We start from the raw sequence: 20,303 nt of genomic DNA on the forward strand, positions 1-20,303 counted from the left end.
CTTCATCCGTCAACAAAAACTATTTAATACAACTTTATAAAACAGAGACAATGAGGTGATAACAAAAGGTTGTTTTTTTCCGTGGGTTTAATTTATTAGTCCATTAATGAAAACCCTCCAGCACATGATGTATCCGGTTGAAGAACTGAGAGCCAATAACAGCCCAAACAGCCAGTGAGATGTCAATTTAGTCACATATTTATTACATAAATATATAGTAAAATAGACCAGCGACAATTACCATAAAAATATCTTCCTTTAAAACCCTGACCATAAACAAAGATTTGAAAATCACACATTGACATTTACAAACACGCTGATTGTCTGGACCTGTCGTAAGCAGCCCACCACAAAAACCTGACATCACACCACCCACTGGACTCTTGTTGGGAGGAGGAGGAAAAGGGGGAGGGTGGGGTGCTAGGGAACAGCAGGGGGTTGGGTAATGACCGGGGTGGACAGGTCCAGGTGAGAGAGGGTGTGGTGTGATGGAGGTGTGGGTGGTGTGAGAGGAGATCACAGTAGATATTCGGAGGTTTCCTGCGTGTGTGTGTGTTGTTGAAGCAGTGGACAGTGTTTTTTTTAGCCCGGAGCGGTGCTTAAAGCTCGACTGTATGTCCTTTCACGATGGAAATGAATCCTAAATATTGTTCCTTGTTTTGCATGACTGAACAGGGACGTCTACTGAGAGTCAAACAAAGAAAGAAAACAGACATATCAGGAATAATATAATATATATTATATTTTCAGATTCTTCTTTTTGTCTGGGTTAACCTGCACCAGACACCAGGAGGCCGGGGTTTGTAGTATTGTAGCCATTTATTGTACATGATCAGGCACAGAAACTGGATAAACTTTAAATAATTTCTGCTACTCTTTTGTATTACTCAGAAAATATATAAATATCGGGCACCTCTGGATAGAGACAGAAGGAGAGATCTCTACTATGAGTACAGTGAATGGCCATGTGTTTCCCTGTGTACTGTGTCTTTTGTTCACTGTTCAGTAATAGACTATAGCCCAGGATGTTTCTGCAAACTCTGTTATACATTACCAGCGCAGTTTCTTATTTTACTCTAGATTTGTATTCACTTCTCATTCTCTCTAGAAATCTCCGTTTAGTATCCCGGACTGTGATACACACAAATCTAGACATAATATGCAATCCTGTTAGTGACTTATAAGATGGTAAAACTAGGTCATGGCAAAAAATAATAACAATATATTTCACTCTGACCAAGAAATCCCCTAAATCAGATATCTGATATTGAATGAAAGTTATTAGGCAATCTTTTTTCTAGACTCTGGGATAGTTTACAAAATAAAAAAATAAAAAATGTTTTATGTGCTAAAAAAATCACTATCTACCTTGTTCTAGTCTCAGGTGTCCTGTAAAAGTATTTCTAATGTCTTTTTGATACTTGGATAAATGTTTTTTTCATTGCCTAAAATCTCTTTTAGCATAGACCAAAAGGAAAGGAGATAATGTCCAAAGCTTTGGCTGTTTTATTGTACATTATGAATGAATGAAAAACATGCTCTTTAGGAGGTGTCATTCTCTTTCAGACAGAAGTCCTTACTTAAGTTGTACAGCATTTAGTTTTTTGATGTAATGTGATAAACATATTTACATTATCTTCAGTAGGCATTCTTTTAACACTGCTGTTGTTTTCTTCTTCACATCTGTACTTGATATTAAACGTGGTTAGGAAAACACATTGACTTCTTGACAGCCAACATTAGTCCCCTTTCTTTGTTATTTTGTCGCTTTTTTACTTTTGCTAATGCCGATATTACATGGCCTATATGAACTTAGAAGGACATTTTTCTCAGTAAAGGTAATTTATGATATACATATTTTTTCCACCTTGAGTCACTAACATTGCTTTTGACTGTAATTTGCGGAGCCTTAATTGCCCGGGTGGGGAGGGTCGAGATCAGTGACAAACTTATTTTTAGTTTTCTGGAGAGATAATAGGAATCGCCTGCTTTATTGTTTGCATTGAGGGCTGTGACAACAGGTAAACTGACAAAACCCCTTCACATCCTGTCTTTGGCACCTTCCTAACCCTGATCCTGACCGGACAGGTCGTGACCCCTGAGTGTCTGAATAACACATCAAAGTTTTCCCAGCAGCCTCTGTAGTCACAGTGAAGCAAGGGACTCTTGAAGGAGTGATACAAAAGTAAAAAAGGTAGTTGTATAAGCTGAATGTGAAGGTTGTTTATAGCTCATTTGCACATTTACTTTATTTTTCCGTAGGTTTTGTAAAACATTTTCTGCTGGTTTGAAGTCATAGAGTTATAGTATGTTTGAATAGTCACATATATACTGAGCAGGCTTGAACAAGGTCCTTGAGAAGATCCAAGAGAAAAAAGACAAAGAAAATTCAAATCAAAACATAACCCCGAGAGTGCAGATGTTGCTCTTCAGCATGCTTCTATTGAATTTGCTGAAATATCGAAACACACGTTTGCAAAAAGTTTTTTAAATGCATTTTCCAGTCCTGAAAACTAGCATCTTTGTGTTAAATAAAGACAAAGTAAAGTCCTGTTGATGCTTACCATTAATTCATATCTACATAAAAGACCTTTACTTTTTCTTGATTTATCATTATAATGTTTCAATTTGAGACTATCTACTAGGACAGTGGATTGTAGAATAGTGAATACAGACACATAGACAGTTCATAGACACTTGTACATCATTACTCCACCTATAAATAAAGTCTGACATGGAAACATCTACCAGCACCAGAACGTAGAACTTGTTGCATCTACCAGGTATCTGCTTTTTAGCGAAACACTGATCCTGCTGTTGAGGAAACCACTTTGAAGCATAGCGCATTTGTGCTAAATGTTTTTAACACCATACTATAAGCATGCCAAGCTTTCTGTACATGTGACACTGAGTCTTTTCTGTTGTAAACAATGTGAGCAAAGAGTTGGTACAGTAAAGAAAATGTTCCCAGTGGTTTCAAAGAGGTGGTTATTGGTGATTTTGCTGGTGCTGTATAAAAGTGGCTTGGACCTGCTACAGAGTGGAAAACTGTTTCGAAGTTGATCCCTTTCTTCAGGTTTAAAAGTTAGCAAAGTATTTCCTCTGGTTTTGCATACAACAGTGAGAGCAGATAGTGTATGTGCTCTGAGGGTGTTTGACGGAACCGACAAAGTAGACGTGTTGGACCAAGAGAGGAGGGAGGAGGAAGGACGGAAAGCACCCTTTGAGGCCGGTTTTTCAAACCTGAGCAAGTCAAAGCCTTTTTTTCTCAACCTGACAAACATTGCATATTTTCCTCATAAGCATCTCCCCAAACTACATTACACTTCACATCATTTATCTAATCTCTGATCTATATTCCTGATTAATAGACTAATTATATATGAGCTAATTTGTGTACATTCTTAGCTGTCTAGGCATATGATTTCCCACCCGTTTACAAAAATATCTCCATGACTATAAATTTCCTTTTAGATCGTCCGAGCAGCACAAAACCGCTGCAACACCACCTATAAGTGCTTTTAGTTCCATCTTGGGATTTGGTGTACTAGGCAATAGGACCGTGATCGTGTCCGCTCAAAGCTATTCGTAATATCTAGTGGCGAGATTGTGGTGCAGTGAAAGGAGCTCCATGTGCCATTGGAAAAGGAAAGGAATGTCATCATGATCATAACAACTTTCTATTTACACAATGCCTCCTGCTCAGCCATTAACACAGATGTGTTGACTGCCCATCAGTATTTTAACAGTCACATCTTAAATGACAACAGTCTGAACGTGCACCTGATGTTGATAGCAAGCCCAGTAACCCAATGTGGCACTTTAATTACATTATTCAGCTCATGAAGGCTTAAATATTCTCTACTGAACTGTAATGGCCACAAAGAGTATTGGCTTATACTCAGCCATTACATATTGTGTGTCATGATAACCTAAGAATCACTCTCTGGAGTCCTAAACTGCTACCACCCACCACACCAATACACTCTTTACCAGAGATCCAACTACATAACGTGGGTTTTCTACGTGCAAGACTTCATAATAAATCCTCCGGTGCCCTATGATCCAAGCTGTAGAACAATATCATAGAGGAGGACGGATACAAAAGCAATCAATAAGGCCATCATATGGAAAGAGAAACAAAATGATAAAGCCTGAAACTGCAGGCGCGGCGTTATCTGATCCGTTGTGCAGTGAAACTTTTGATTGTGGGAATTCCTGCAGCTTTTATTTTGAAATATTCCGCTCTTGCAATTCAGTTTTCATGTCCTGCAACCCCACCTCCCTCATACTGTATATAAATGGCTTCAAACCCCCTTCTTTCACCTATCTTTTATCCCGATGAACACAATTTTAGTTACATTCTTCAAAGGAAATAATACACGTCTGTGACAGGACTCTGTTTTACAGACTTCTGTCATGTACCACGGCCTAAAAAGGTGCTTTTGGGGATTCGGAAGGGAACGAGAATGTTGATCTGATAGCAGGATGTTCATACCAAAGTTCACACACTAAAGACAGTTCTCTCACATGAGCATGGATGCTGGCATTCACATGCACACACCTATAAACATGCACAGCCTTGGTTTTAGCCATGCTAACCTTTCTGTACATCACAAAGCTTAACAGTAAGCACACTGAAATAGAACAGGCCTGTGGATGGAGGAACAAAGCCAGCCCCCCCCCCCCCCAAAACCCCCTCAAGGGTGGATGGTGCGCAGCTTGGAGGAAAGCCAAGTACAGTTGTATGTACACCATGAACCAACTGGGGGGAGGGGGAGCTGGATATTGCTGCTGGCACTTTGATCGCAGAGGGAAAAAGTGCAAAGTCTGGACTACTACTGACAGGAAGGGCTGAGTTTACTTCTGAACACTATGGCACGTGTTTCTGAGAAAAGTCATAATGTGATTTGAAATAGGTCCGCTGAATAACTTCCTGCTGTGCTATCGAAGCCCATTTCTGCCTGGAATAGGAAAGGTTGGGGATGCTAGAAATAAATATAATTATATAACTCAAAGTAAGAAAAAAACCAAAACGTTTTAAATCCAGATGATGTCATATCAAGTCATTCATAGAACAGAATTCAGAGATTAGAAAATACTCACAGATAATCAACATTTTGATTGTAATTTTTAAAATCAAAATTATGACTATATAATTCTGGATTCTGTAGGTCAAAATAATTGCCTTCAATAATACATCTTAACTTTTTAATCGAAATTATGAGGTAAAAAGTCATCTTAATGAGTGTGTGAACTACTGACCAAAATGTCAGCTTGATTTTTTTAAATGTTGATTCATGAATACACTTTAGCCATAGAATTTAAATTGACTTTTTTACACTAGCCTAGCTAACAAATGTATCCTCTAGTCATCCACTGGGTATAGGGTGTCTTTTCGGGAGAAATCAGTTCCTCAGTTTAAAAAAGCTCATCTTTACTGATGTTACCTTATATTTCAAGGCACTTCAAATAGCTTCATACCTGTGCTTGATAGCAGGTTAGCGATAGAATTAGCATTGTGTCTGCAGTTTATGTTTATTCCTGTTGAGGCTGGCTGAGTAGGTTTAGCAAAAGGAAGCAACTTGTTGTGTGGTGGCTCTGCAGTCATTTCTCTGTACTGCGAAGTGGTTTACGACAGTTGCTAACACCGTAGGTTGAATTTTTATAATAATAGGGGACTTGATAACTCTCGTTGTTAGATTAGCATCGCCAGCACTGTTACCTTTTTGTCCAGACTCCATTGATTTTAACTTTTGGGCCCTTATTTCCAATTAAAGAAAAAAATTGGAGACATAACCTCAGGCCTTGTGACTTTGTCTAATGAGATATTAAACAATTGGTGATTTCAATATTTACAGAATAAGGCCCTAGTAGCCTAATAGAAAATCTGATAAGACAGAAAAGAAATTCCCATACAAATATTGAAAAGTAGGAGGGTCAGAGTGGCGACCAATTTCCACTTGTACTGTTACCTTTGCAAAGATATTTTTGTTCATGCTACCGATCAGAATACAGTACACTTTGTTAAAACCATTTATCTTTAAACCCTAAAGCACAGACACGTCCCAACTGTGCGCCTGTCCTTCTCTCTCTCTGGCTTCCCTGTGCTGAACCGTCAGCCATCCGGTGACCTTTTCTGTCTCCCCTGGCTGTCGTTGCCTCATTACCTCTGCATAGGATGTTATGTTTTCGCCTCAGTTCTTCAAATGTCGCCCATCAAATTACAATTTGGTTGTCTTTTTTTTTTATTACAGAGAAATGACTGTAAGGGTTAAGCATTGGCCAAGGAAGAGTCCATTATGTTCGAGCCGATCCAAATTAGGGTGCAGAAACACACTGATTTATGTTTCCCTTTTCTAAAAGTTGCGAGATAGGGCGTTAGTGCTGCACTGTTGTTCTTGAAATTGTTCCCTGCTGGTCTTATCTGCTTGGTAACATCTGGAAGTTGTTTTAAGAGCCATATTCTTCACATAAAAATATACCCATTATTTTTGTCTTCTCAGACCATGGTATAAATTTACTATGTTGGTTATTCTGTACACATGGCATATATTGCATGTCTGTCAGTAAATATAGAGGGAACTTTATTCCATTTCCATTCCATTTTTACCTTTTAAAATGGAGATTGGGCTACATAAATTAAATTCACGTTTCTTTTCCTGGCAGGAATGGGGCTCCATATGGCGCAGCACAAAACAGAAGCAAACAACTCCCACTCTCAAACAAACAAGAGAGAACACACTGTCCCACCTCCACACATTAGGAAATGTGTTTTCATTAAGGTAAGAAAACAATGATCTTTTGTAATTGAGTTGGACCCAAGACCCAAATCCTTGAAACCTGGATGTCTATACCATTTCCATCTTGACCGAACACAGAACAGCAAAAAAGGTACATTGCTGATTGTAAACTGAGAAGACAAAAAAAGAGGAGCTAACAATGTTTTTCATCTAAGGTTCATCATCATTTATTAGAAAATGTTCTTTTACCTGAGAGAATCCTTCAATAGCTTCCTTTACCCAGTCACAACAAGTGGTCAGTGTTTGTGTATGTGCATGTGTGTGTGTTTGTATGTGTGGAGCGGGTCTAAGCTGATGCTCTCCTGGGTGGCCACATTTTAGAATCAATCTTGAGATTATTATTTTCCAACAAACATAAAAAAGATCTACTGAGACAAGAAATACGCCAAAAGGTTCACTTACTCGCTTATTGCACTTCAATAAAAAAAGTAAATCATAAAGTTTCTAATTAGTCATTAGGTGCCTGAAGGCTGGAACTCTAATTTCGGATTAAACTCATTTTAAAAACAATAAACGGTGCAAAAAGCATTTGGCGCCGGTGCAATTTTAGTTTTTTTTTCTGTCAGCACAATTATTATCTCCAAAGATTCTTCCACGTATCATGGACTGGTTTGGGCCATTCAAAGTGCATTTTAGTTAAGTGCTCAAGTTCAGTGGGGGGGTCAGTAGGTGGTAGATGTTCATCTCAATTAGGGGAAAGTAGAATTTTTTTCTCGATTGCAAATCAGACCAAATCCTTTCCTCATGTCTAAAAAAGTAGAGGAAATTAGGTAAACCTAGCTATGCTATTTTGCCACTGATAGACATCAACCACCCACTCTTTAACGTTACATTACGTTGGTCGCAGGATAGAAAAGTTAAAGCTTTACACACATATTGCAGACGAGAGAGTTAAGGGGCTTTTCTAAATCTTGGAATTCGAGCCGATGTGGCCTTTATGTTGGACCAACCAAACAGTGAGAGCATCGCATCAATAAGACGTACCCGAACTTCCAAACAACACACACATAAATGCACACACACCACTTTCTGAGCAGTTTACAAATAAACAGCACATCCCGTAGAATCCTTATTCTCCACAACATCCCCAGTACTCCTCCTACTTGTTCTCTGAGACCCGGACTACCGTGGAGAGAGGCAGTCAGCTGGGCTAAAGGCCAGCTCACCAAGGTAGGCCAGACCCCCGCTGATATAAGTAGCGAGGGTCTTTGGGTGATGTAAAGAACATCTGGAATTCAAGCCAGGCCGAATTTTACAAGCAAGAGTGGCTCGCTGTTGTTACGTTGAGCTTGTCTGTTGGAGGGAGCAGGAGGGAGATTGCATAGACATCTTGCTACTTGCATGTCTTGACAAACTCTACATTTGGCATGGGGGGAGGGGGGGGACCAAACACAACCATGAAACCAAAAAACATCACAGACAATCTTCACCCTTATCCAATGTGTCAACATGTGAGAATAAATCAGGATCATGATATTTATGGATGGGATGAAGTTGGAGGCCTCCGCAGAGCCAGCCTTGAATCTCTGCAAGTTGTGGTGCGGCTAATGCAATCTGTGGTAGCCTCGGTGTCATCATAGACAAAAAATACTTTTAGCTTTAGCCAATAAGAAATGAAAACAGCTAGTTTGAACTTTCCATTTAGGAGATGCATTCTTGCCAGATGTGTTAAAGTCTGAATGCATGTGTCATTTTCACTCTAAAGTGTAACTACATCAGTAAGCTAAAGCTAGATGAAGCCTCTAGAGCTTCTCATGTTTTGAGGAGCTTCAGATCCAGATTGCATGTAGCCTGCGTAAACAAGGACATGATCTGTCCACTATGGGATACATATGTTGCTTAGTGTTAATAACAGCGTATTAAATCTGGATTTTTATCTGGATGACAGACACATGAAATGACAACTATAAATGGAACCTCTAATAGTCCCTGGTTCAGGTTTATGACTACCTTTTATCACAAGCTGAGCAAGATTTTTTAGGCTGGCTTCTGGGAGGCAATGGGAGGGTGGACGAATGGGGAAATCCATTTTGCCGTTTTCCAACCTTGATGTGTGTGTTTTGCAGCCACGTTAGCTGACAATCATTTCAATATTAACCTGCTTATGTTCTATTTATCTCCCTCTCCCTCCTTACTGCCCTGCAAACCTTTAGCCACTACGGCTGCTGGCCACACACACATCAACAGTTTGGAAGAACTGATTCCATAGAAAGAACACGCACACATACACACATAACTATAGGCATTCATGTGTGGCGTGTCGATGTGAGAATATGAGGGGTACGAATCTATCTCTTTGCAAACAACAGGAGGCACAGGGTTCATGATTAATGTCACGGGGCACTTCTGAATATGGATCAGCATGCACATGTGAGAGAGTGCACGCACGCACGCACGCACGCACGCACGCACGCACACACACACACACACACACACACACACACACACACACACACACACACACACACACACACACACACACACACACACACACACACACACACACACACACACACACACACACACACACTAATGTATGAAGCATTACACATCACTTTGCTTTTTTTACCCTCTTACATAGGAGCGGGATGGCGAGGTTAAATTTACTTTGCTGCAATAAATCTCGAGTGTTGTATGTATTTGTATTTACATCCTTGGTTATGGCCAAAAATAAAATGTAAATCAAAATCAAAATAAAATCAAAAAACAGAAAACATACAAAAATACACAACATAGTATTGCACCTTGCAGATGGGCAATATATATTCTCAGTTTTGTTGTTGGTACGTAACGTCTATGTGACACCAATATCGTTTCTGCTGGTGTGTGGAAGTTGGGTTGTGGGTGCCGGGCTCAGGTCCAGCCCCCTCCTGTCAGCTACATTCAATACCATAAAACTCTCAGCCATTACAAAAGTCTTAGTCCCTCAGTCTCTGGGCCATTCACATTTTTAGGTTTACTGTCTAAAGACTGTGCCTTTTAAAGTTGGAGAATTACACATTAGCTGATGGTATCTAATGCCTCACAACCAAATAAGGTAGAGCACAAAAGCTTGAGGGAAGAGTCCTTTTGTAACTTCTACTGATGCGTACACACAAGCACATATTATCTTAACATATACATTTTTTTTAAAATCTATATATGCATCTCTGAACTTTCACATGTGCCTGCAAAATATGACTCCTCCCAAGTTCCTTTGAGTTTCGTGTTGTGTGAGGTATGACAAGATTGTTTTTTTTTTGTATTTTCAGTTTCTGTTGCATTATTTTTCCTGTTTGTGTTTTTTTTTTTTTCCAAAGTTGTATTTCATAAAAAAAGAACAAATATAAAAAAGAAATTCCTGTTTTGTTGGTTGTAAATTCCTCCTGATAAAAGGGGACGGACAACTGGACAGACACACAGACAAACAGATCAGTTGGCTTATCAACACAAAGTATAGATGTGAAAAAGAAGTGAAATATTTTCTATGTTACACTGCACGCATGGTCAAAAAGTGACTAGAGCTGTTTTTTTTCCTTTTTTACACAGAGCAGTTTAAGCGTCAAAAAACAAACAGAAAAATAACAAAACAATGATAAAATGAAAGAACCTCCGATAATTTTGTTCAGGAGTCTTTTTTAAAAAGTCATCTCTTTTCATTGTGTTTTGTGGATTTATATCATTTCATATATCTTTTTTTCTTAATCTAAATCAGACTCAGAAGGTAAAGCAGCATTATAACCCCTACTGTCACACACACATACCCAGTCAGCTCACGAGAACAAAGGACATCAATAGGTTTTTTTTTCTCTTTTTCAGTTCTTTTACAAAGACGTGTTGGAACTCCAAACCTGCATCTCTGGAATGAGCGATCACGTTCTGATCCTCATCACATGACAGTTGGAGGTTATCCTTTTGGAGGGAGCTGAGGGGGACATTTGGGGTTGTCAGCTGGCATGGGAGCGGGGGCTCATATGTGGTCGCTGTGGGAAAAGAAAGGGAGACGCTACATATTCCAACACTGCCATCTCCCCTTCCTCCGAGTGTCCGTTAACATCGTCCAACCACATCACCCTCTGTCTCCCATGTCAATGATGGCAGTGAGGGTCGGGCCCTCATCTTTGTGTTTCCTGTCCCACACTTTCTTCTCTCGCATCCTCACAATCTCGCGCTCAAGTCTCTCGTCCCCATCGCTGCTGCTTTGCCTTTCACATTCATTCGGTGGCGCCACTCTAAAGGGCAGATATGGCCGGCCTTGTCTCACAAGGTAAAGGCCTGGATCCCGTTTGGTGTCAATGATTCTGGGCCAAACTGGTTGCATCCCACTCAGCGGTGGGTGCGTACAATAGCTCGGGTGCTTCGGGAAGAGGAGAGGGGAAGAGAAGATGATTGAAAGGAGGGCTCTGAATTTGAAATGTCAATGGGCTGACTCTATAGGAAGGATAATCGGGGAAATGGATACTACAAGGAGAATTAATAAGTGCTACTGTGCACAGCCCTCCTCAGCAGGGATCTCTCTCTGCCGCTTGTTGGGTTGATTTAGGGGTGAGGGTCAAGTGCTGTTGTTCTAATACTGACAACGGGTCAGGTTTGGGACTGAGCCCACTGCAACTGCCAGCCTCTGTTACACAGAGCCACCAAAACTCACCTTCCACAGTAGTGTCCCGCACCAAACGCACCATAAAGGACGGGAGTTTTGGAGAGGGGCGCTAATGGGGAATCCAACAAGGTGTTGGTTTGATGAGTAAGAGGCCGAAGGAGGACCGTTGCAGTAGTGCAAAACTCCCACCAGCCAGGCTAGGTGGGGGCTGTTATAATGTTGGGGGGGTGGCTAGGCTCCGGAGAGGACATTGACATAGGCTAGATTAGCGTAAAGCAGGGCATGGAATGGATCTCTAAAAGTGGGGATGATGCTTGTGAAGGGGATTCTTCTGGGAGTCAGACCAGGCTCCACCATTTTGCCCAAAGGTGGCGTTCCAGATTCTCTCGTCTGCCAGCATTGCTCTAGACGGCGAAGCAGTGAGGCATGGCCATTTGTGACGATTACCCATGATCCCTGCCACATGTTGCTCTGCTTAGGTACTCCCGAGGGGCTCAGATTAGCCATCCTGTACAAGTGCCAAGTATGAACTACTGTTTGGCGTTGAGTATCAAATAGATTTTCTTAGTCTCTCTTTTCTTTCATTCTCTTCTTGTAAGAGTGGTAAACCCAGTTAGATTTGGCATGGCCCCAGAATTGGAATGAACAGAATGGGCTTTTATCTAATCTATCAACGTTGGTGAATGGTGCTTTGGCGAATACACTATGATATCTGCCATGGATATTTGCCGTGAGATATTACCGTTATAGTGGTGAGCATTGGTAAAGTGCATGAGACTTAAAGAGCTTTTGAGTTTAAGAAGCTTCATTTCGGTTTAGAACATTCTACCTTTTTACGTCTAATGCACTGTCCATGCATGAAAGAAAGCTTAATTCAGAGAAAATATTTATCAAGATCCAAGGACAGCCATCATAGGTGTACTGTGGAAGATAGCCATGATGCAGAAGCAAACAGCCCTTTCTCTGCATGCTAATTCAGCAGGTGTGGCCGGCGTGGGTTTTCAGGTACTCTCCGTTATCCATCCTGTTGCAAATGGGTGTCAGCTGGGCTGCACATCTACACTTCGTCGCTCCTGTGAGTCGGCTTCGGTTTTGACAGAAACGCGTAAATCCAAATTCCAAAAGACAACACTTGGTCCCATATAACAAAAAGAGATAACCCAAATGTAATGGGTACCATTCCCTGGAGTCGGTAGAGTCATCCAGGGGGATGGCTGGCCCTCCTGTCTTCAATGGTATTTCATTTCAACCAAGTGATAGAACTGAGGATGTGTGTGTGTGTGTGTGAGAGTGTTTTGTCATTTCCTGACTAAGTGTGCACCTACTTAAATATTACGCACATTTCTGTGTTAACCTACACATGCGCCAACTCAAATGGTGTATGTCTGTGTGTAGGCTGTGGGCAGCCGCCCCGTGTCCACAGAGGTGAGGTAGTGCCTGACACCACAGGGGCAGTACTGCCGCCCCAGCCTGGGGGTGTATCCACTTTGAGGTAAATGGTAGCCTTCTTGGCATTTGCCTGCACTCAGTGATGCCCATGGTAAAACAAGGCAAATGTGTATGGAAGCCTGGAGGGGCCACACTGAGCTGAGTCCGTGAGGAGGGGACTCTGAACAAACCCTGCAGGTTAGGGCTGTATATTGTCACTGACGTGCAGTGCATACAGTAAAATGAGGCATTCACGTTACTCTGAGGTGATGTGTGTTTTCATGTTAATGTGTGTCTGAGTGTGTGAGAAAAATACAGAGAGAAAAAGAGAGTGTGTGTGTGTGTGTGTGTGTGTGTGTGTGTGTGTGTGTGTGTGTGTGTGTGCTTGTTTGTCGAAAGTGAGCTTTGCTGCCTCGCTGGTGGTTGCTGCTATTGTAAACCTCCTTGGAGGCTATGTGTGGGAGTTTTACTCCTGACCCCGGCTCTGACTCTACTGTCCAGCAATTAAATCTGGATTCCTCTCTCTATCTCTTCTCCTCCTTCCTCTCACATCCTTTCTTTCATTCTTTTTTTCTCCCTTCTTTATTTCAATGCAGTAACTCCTTGGAGAGAGAAGGGTTTAACTTTCATTAAAAGCCAGTAGGGTTCTCGCACAAGCAGCATGGCCAATGACAAGGCAAATCTGCTCAAATGTGTGTGTGCATGTGTTAGTGTGTGTATGTCACAGGAGCCGGTCCAATGACAAAAAAATGAAGGTAGATATGGAGCCATGTTCTGCACATTATTTTTCAAAGGCCGGCAACACAATTTCATAAAACTGGAGTAGCCTTTTATAAATATAGCACCGGTATCACTGGGATCGAATTAGATACCCAGAAACAGCTGTAACGGCTCAGATTGAGTTCTGCTGTACAGCAGCCATTTTACACCAAAGTAATGCTTAAAGCATCGCTGAAATTTCACTGTGCAGTGTTTGCTGACTGCATGTGCCTGCATGACTGTGAGCATTAATATCAATGTCACCGTTGTCCATATTTTCAGAATAACTGACTTAACACTTATTCAGAAATAATACTGAGAGGTGCTTGCCAGCATGGCAGCTGGAAACATGGGCTTCAAAAATGTGTGTAAATCTGTGACCGTTAAAAAAAAACCAGAGAGGGGTAACGGACCCCTGAAAAGAGCACTGCTCTGAAGAACTGAGGTGGAACAGGCTGTGGCTCTGTGTGGCTGTGTGTGTGTGTGTGTGTGTGTGTGTGTGTGTCTTGGCAAATGGATACAACTCTTACTAAATAAGACATCATGCTCAGACAGAAGGGCCCCCACACGGATTTTGAAATAGGGTTAAAGGAGGAGAAAAGAGGTGGAGGAGAGGGCTTTCAAAAAACAAAACCCCTCTGTTTGCTTGACTCTCCTGTTGCTGGTGTGTTGTTTGTGTATTGGTTGGTTCCAGTTTTTAAACCACATCTGTAAATGCAATGTCGGAGAAATGCAGATTCCTGCAGAGAGGACTCTTCCTCCATCCTTTCCTTATAAGAACGATGGCCCTTCCCATCTCCCAGTTTGCCCCAACTTCCTCTTCCCTTTGTGTGGTGGCAATTGTGTTTCACACCTCCTGGTCCTCGAAGACCTCCAGGAAGAGCGGGGGAAAGAGTTCGTTGGGACACTCCACCTTCATGTGAAGGAAGCGGCTTGCATGGCACGCCCCGATCATCCGCAGGTCTGTCACCTTCATTAGGAGCTTCGGCCAGAAGTGAGGAATGTTGTGCTTGCGGTAGTTGATGTAGTGCTCAAACGCCAGCAGGTAGGTCTCCTGGCACTTCTCGATTTTGTCCATGCAGGTCAGGCCAGAGCGATCTGGGGACAGAAAGAGACAATGGGGAGGGGAGGAGAGAGTGGGAATTAGTGTATAATCATTTTATTATGGAAATAGGACTACTTTCATTTGTTTTTAAGGAACAATTTCCATTGGGAAGGTGGAGTACTGTAATGCCTTGATTGGGGCTTTGCACCTTGAATTCATATTAATTCTTACTTTCTAATAACGAAGTGCTATCCTGGGAATTATTACATTGGTTCTTTGGCAAGAGGCCACCATAATACATATCCTGTCTTTATTTGCATTGTTTTATTTAAAAAAACCCTGAGCACATTATGTGACACCAGTCCCAAAACCCCCAAAAGTCTCATGTTGTAGAGTTCCTTTAGTGAACAAACCAAGAGTTTTTAATCAAATTTAGGAGGAGATTTAAGATTGGAAGATGTGGGACTTTAATCATCAGGCCATAATTACATTTGGATTCACAAAAGGTTTACGATATATGCGGTGTAAGGCAGCGGGTAATGAATATGGACTGTCATGGAAATGTGTCTCCAAGGGCACAGAAGACTGAGGATTTACATTTACATTACATTAGGCTCAAACTCCTGGAGTATTATGAGCAGGGAGGAGAGGCACAGACATGAGGTTTAAGCTTTAGAGAAGAAGTCAACCTGAGCTCATGAGCAGCACGGCCTGAAGCAGCGCCACCTCCGTGTCGTCAAGGTTGAACTGCGCCAGGCTCTTGCCCAGATCGAAGATGGCGTCCGACACCACGCCCAGCCCGCCGTTCTTCAGCTGCTCACGCTTCACAGCCATCTCGCCGCTCAGCGTCAGGGTCTCACTCTCAGGGTCGTAGCGCATGGCGGCTCGGAGCGACATGATCTCCATGCAGCAGCCCTTCAACAGGATGATCTGGTCTTCACACGGTAGCTGGTGGGAAATGTAACGTTTAATGCAAGGTTATCAAATCACTAAAGACTTTGCATAATGGACACATTTTAGCATTTTGAGGCTGTGAAAAACTAAGATATTGGTGGATGATTTGAACAAAAAGAACATTTTACATACAGTAACAGTTAATTTGGAGGAAGACAAGAGGGGATAATTCAGGGGTTTGGTATCTATTTTTGGTCAATCCTGCCATTGTAGTAACTCTAATTATATCTGCCTTTGTGCAGCACAAAACTATTTAAATGGGCCTTATCAAGTTCATTTTCAGGTTTATATTTGTATGTTGTGCCTCCACTGTGACATGTTTCCATGCTTTAATGTTCAAAAAGCTATTTATTTTCCTTATACTGCCTGTGCTGCAGCACCTCTTTTCACCCTCTGTCTGAAACCAGAGCCCAGTCTGCTCTGAGTGGTTGATTGGTTAAGCGCTTAGAGATATCCCACCCCTTAGCCTATCACGTAAAATGTGTTGGGAGCGCCAGCAACAAAGTGATGTCATTCGAACCTGCCCTCCAGCTTTATTACTTTCCTTAAAAAAACGTCCTCGATTACAACACAACACAGTTGAATGATTACACACTGAAGCACACACACAATCCCTCCAGGGATGAAAAGACAAGAATAATGCCTTGCACAAATAGAGAAAGAAAACAAAACCACACATTTTTGTATTTCTTATTCATTTACTACACTTGACTTCACTTGAGATGGATGAGAAACGCTGGGACTGAGACATACTGCTGTGTGCGGCAGGAAATACTTTAGATAGAGGGAGAGAAAGAAGTGAGGAAAGCACAGATGGGAGGAACGGGAAGATGTGTTGAAAAGAAGCAGACATGTTTTCCCCCTGATGAACACAGATTATGACTAATACACCCTGATTTACATGGATATTAGAATCTCTGAGTTGAAACCCATTTGATTAAATCTAAAGACTCTGCTGCGCTGAATTAAATCTCACCTAATGCAAGCTTGTTTCTTATTTCACTGATCTCGACTGCTGAGCAGATTAATTGGTATTAATTGTCTGATTTGTCTTGTAAATGTGTACCTGGAGGGCACGCTTCATTTTCAGCGGCTGTGTTTCTGCGCATTCTTATCTGTAATTTACTGCAGTGGCATGAACAGATCTCATAGAAGCGAAACAGGTCCTCTCCCTCTACCTCCTTCATCAGATCCTTTTATAATGTAATCTATTATATTGTGAAGAAAAGATAGCATATTAAACGTGACTGATTATCTGCTCCAATGTCTGGAATATTATTACTGCATCCTTATCTGCTGCTGTTTAGTTTCTTCATCTCTAAAATTAATAGATTGTCCAGCAGCAGTGGGGAAAAATGTATTCCATCTTACGCTCTCATTTGAATAGCAGCATCCATCACAATAGAAACATTTTATTTAATAGGATAATGGGAATGACTTTAAGATATGCTGATTAAAAAAGTGACGACCCCTTCTTTTAAAACCATCACTGATTTATATTCTCAGAAGCAGAAATGGATTACAGTTACAACTGTTTTCCATTCTTTCTCACACACACAGTGCCTCCGTCCCTCTAAACAATAACTCAGCGACCCTGATAATTATCCAATCTGATGTCTCATTATCAGCGGCAGAGACAAGGAACATGATAACATGCTGCTAATTAAGGCAGCGCAAACAGGAGCAGGACTGCTGGCTGCTCTTGACATTATGTTCAAGTCAAAAAAGGGCATGTAAATGATCTGCATATTTATCCCTGCGTTGCTTTTTTGAAATTAGTAGAATACGTTGCGCAACATTTCCTTATGTCAGCTACTCATTGCTAACCCCTTCTTACCTTGAATTCTTGAAGAAAACTTTGTTTTAACCTCATGCCTTTATGGTGAATGAGAAACTTTAAAAAAGTGAGAGAAGTCTTGATGAAATTAAGTAACCCTAACCCTAACCCTAGGAAAAGCACAATTAATTCAAAAACAAATTTTTTTTTTTATTCATTAAGAGTGTTCACCATTTTTGGAATCCTTGTTCCCTGTTGAGGCATGCCCCTAGAAATACAATAACATTCAAGCACTTAAACTAACAAAGGGTGAGTTAATGATAAACAAATGGTCATTTTGGGGCTGCAGTTTTGGTTTAAATGGCGAAGATTTCTTAAATAATTGCATGTGTGAAATCTTTTTGACCCTTTCTCCGAACATTTGTCTTCTTCCCTATACTGATAAGTCATTAATAGTGTCTGTATCTCTGGAACCTACTGTTGTTGTCCTCCTCAAATAGAATAACTGCAAGACTAATTGATCTCTTAAATCACACATCTCCTCCACCATCACAGCACTGGTTTGTCTTCTGTGTGTTATCTTTCGTTGCATGTGTCAGACTCCCACTCTCGCCCTTGTCTTCCCCTTTACACCATCAACCATTAGTTACCTCAGAGAACATGGGCAGTTTTTTGGCAAAGTCGACGACACGAGTGATGGCAGGAGTGATGATCTTGGTGAACTCGCTGAAGGCCTCCAGGTCCACCTTGTCTCCGTCTGACGTGGGAGCAACTGGGGACTGGCCGATTTTTTCTGGCTGTAAGGGAACATAAACATGAATAGGGTTAAAGCACAGTTGGACTTCATTAAACATGAGCAGAAGAGACACATTTAAAGGTGGACTGACAAACAACTAAAGGCAAAAATAATAACTGATTAACCAATTAATAAATATGGTATGATTATATATTTTTCCTCCATTGGAAGCCTATTAAAACACATGGGTGATGAACGCACATTACTGTAGTTTATTTTACCTCAAATACTTACTAGACCCCAAAATGTGTATTAATCCACTGCTTAAAAATAGGCCCCAACAAATGCAAAATTTCCTTACAGAAACCGTGACCAGTTTCAGGCTATTAATGAGCTTTTTTATTTAAATAAAATGCAAAAATCTATAAGAGACACCTTTTAAAAGATGCATGTCTCGAATAGAAACCAACAGACCTGGGGCTAAGCGCCACGGAGGAGTAAGAAAGTAAATTCAGTAATAGGTTTCAAAGACAGGCCAACTATCAAAAGGAGGTAGATACAGAATAATGTCATTTTGCTTTAATAGATTCTGCAGAATAAAGCAGAGAGCACTATGACAGGACAATAGAGAACATTACAGACTTCAGTTGGGAGTATGGGTGTGTTTTCAGGATTAAAGAATAAAATATGATTACAGAAGAATCAATAAGAGCGGTGTAGGTCTTAAAGAAACATATAGCAGCAGAAACAACACACTTTTAAATGGTTTTATAGCCTTTTGATCCTTTCTACAAAGTGCTGGCTTGCCTCTGGGAGACAAATTAAAACCAATTTACCAGATAAGGACAGCAGATTGTGCTCTGAGAGAGGAATGGGACATGTCACCAGGCAGACAGCGCTTACTTACAGGAGGACTGCGGTGCGGAACTGCAGATCAGTGATACATATGTTTACAGAGTTGTGTTGATGGAGGTTGTGACTATGAAAAATATTGTTTCACGCGCCACTGAATAAAGCATGTGTCAAGGCTGAAGTCATTTATTGAGGCCGGGCTGAGATAAAACTATAGGAATAATAACCTCACACAATGACCCATCAATCACAATCCAGAGGGAGACACTTTTATGCGAATCAGCGCACAGTTAGCCAATCCTCTGCCGTGCAGCTGAGAAATTATGGAAACTCGAAATAATGGTAGTATTAACTTTGATGGACTGCGAGTACTTGTGCGAGAGCCAAAACAAAGCATTGGTTTCACTCGGTGAGGTCAGTGGCATTTTTCATTTCAGTGCTGAGGGGATGGTTCTCGGGAGAGAGCAGCTAAGGTTCAGAGCTGCTGGATGCACACTGCCTGGAAACAAACCGCAAGACTCACCAGACACTACTCACACTGATGACAGAAATAACAAGGAGGCTTCACCTCCAACTGTTTGAGGGTTTCTTTAAACTGGTTTAGAGGAACACATTTTCTGACTTACTGTACCTACGCCAGGGAGACAGTTTCCTTTTATTCGACTAAGTTTTGATATAAGTGAGATTACAAAATAATGGAACCTCCTACTGATTATTCGTCATGATTTTAAAGGGACGATTTCGTTTGTAGTATGTGATCTCTATTGGCGCTTCATTGATAAATGAGTCGACAGATGTTTTTCATGTAATAATGACAAAAACTTCTGTAGGATATGGAGGCTTCTTACTTTTCTCTGTTTAATACCATATCAAAGTTAATATCTTTGTGTTTTGGACTGACACACAGACATTCTATAGAATATTAATCTAGAAAACCATCAGAATATTCAATAATGAAAATAATCATTAGTGGCAGTCTTAGTTTCAGAGACACAGTGAGGTCTATAGGTCAGGAGATTCTGGGGGTTTTAAATTCCATTTTTAAATGCCCCATAACATTTCATTCACTTTCACTTCCATTGCATTGGCGTGGCAGCAGAAATCTCAGAGACTTTTGGCCAAATAAAACCTAAATATCTGCATGGTTAGAGACTGGATGATTGATCTTGTTCGATGATTAAAAAAAACATCTTATAACACTGCAGTCATAACATATGGAACAACATCTCAGAGGATGAAAACACAATAAAGCTTGAACCAAGAGAATGATGTGTTTTTCTGTAATATGTACACTTACAATTCAAGATAGCTTTCCCACTTTTAATGAAAAGAGAGTTTAAACATCCGTCATCTATGAAAGCAACTTATTA

At 41.0% G+C, this 20,303-nt stretch overlaps 1 protein-coding gene across 7 annotated transcripts in view; it reads right to left on the reverse strand.

The window, feature by feature from the left end:
- Positions 1–69: 69 nt before the first annotated feature.
- The window catches only part of thrab (thyroid hormone receptor alpha b), a 134,750-nt gene continuing 114,516 nt past the window's right edge, over positions 70–20,303 (reverse strand). For all 7 annotated transcript variants that reach the window (XM_063893547.1, XM_063893543.1, XM_063893544.1 and 4 more), the window contains 3 exons: positions 17,996–18,142; positions 15,304–15,562; positions 70–14,667 (listed from right to left, as the gene is read on the reverse strand). In XM_063893547.1, coding sequence (XP_063749617.1) covers positions 14,417–14,667; positions 15,304–15,562; positions 17,996–18,142 — 657 coding nt within the window. In that variant the 3' untranslated portion in view covers positions 70–14,416. The remainder of the gene's footprint in view (positions 14,668–15,303; positions 15,563–17,995; positions 18,143–20,303) is intronic.

This window comes from Eleginops maclovinus, chromosome 10, assembly GCF_036324505.1.
Source record: "Eleginops maclovinus isolate JMC-PN-2008 ecotype Puerto Natales chromosome 10, JC_Emac_rtc_rv5, whole genome shotgun sequence".
Classification (NCBI taxonomy): Eukaryota; Metazoa; Chordata; class Actinopteri; order Perciformes; family Eleginopidae; genus Eleginops; species Eleginops maclovinus.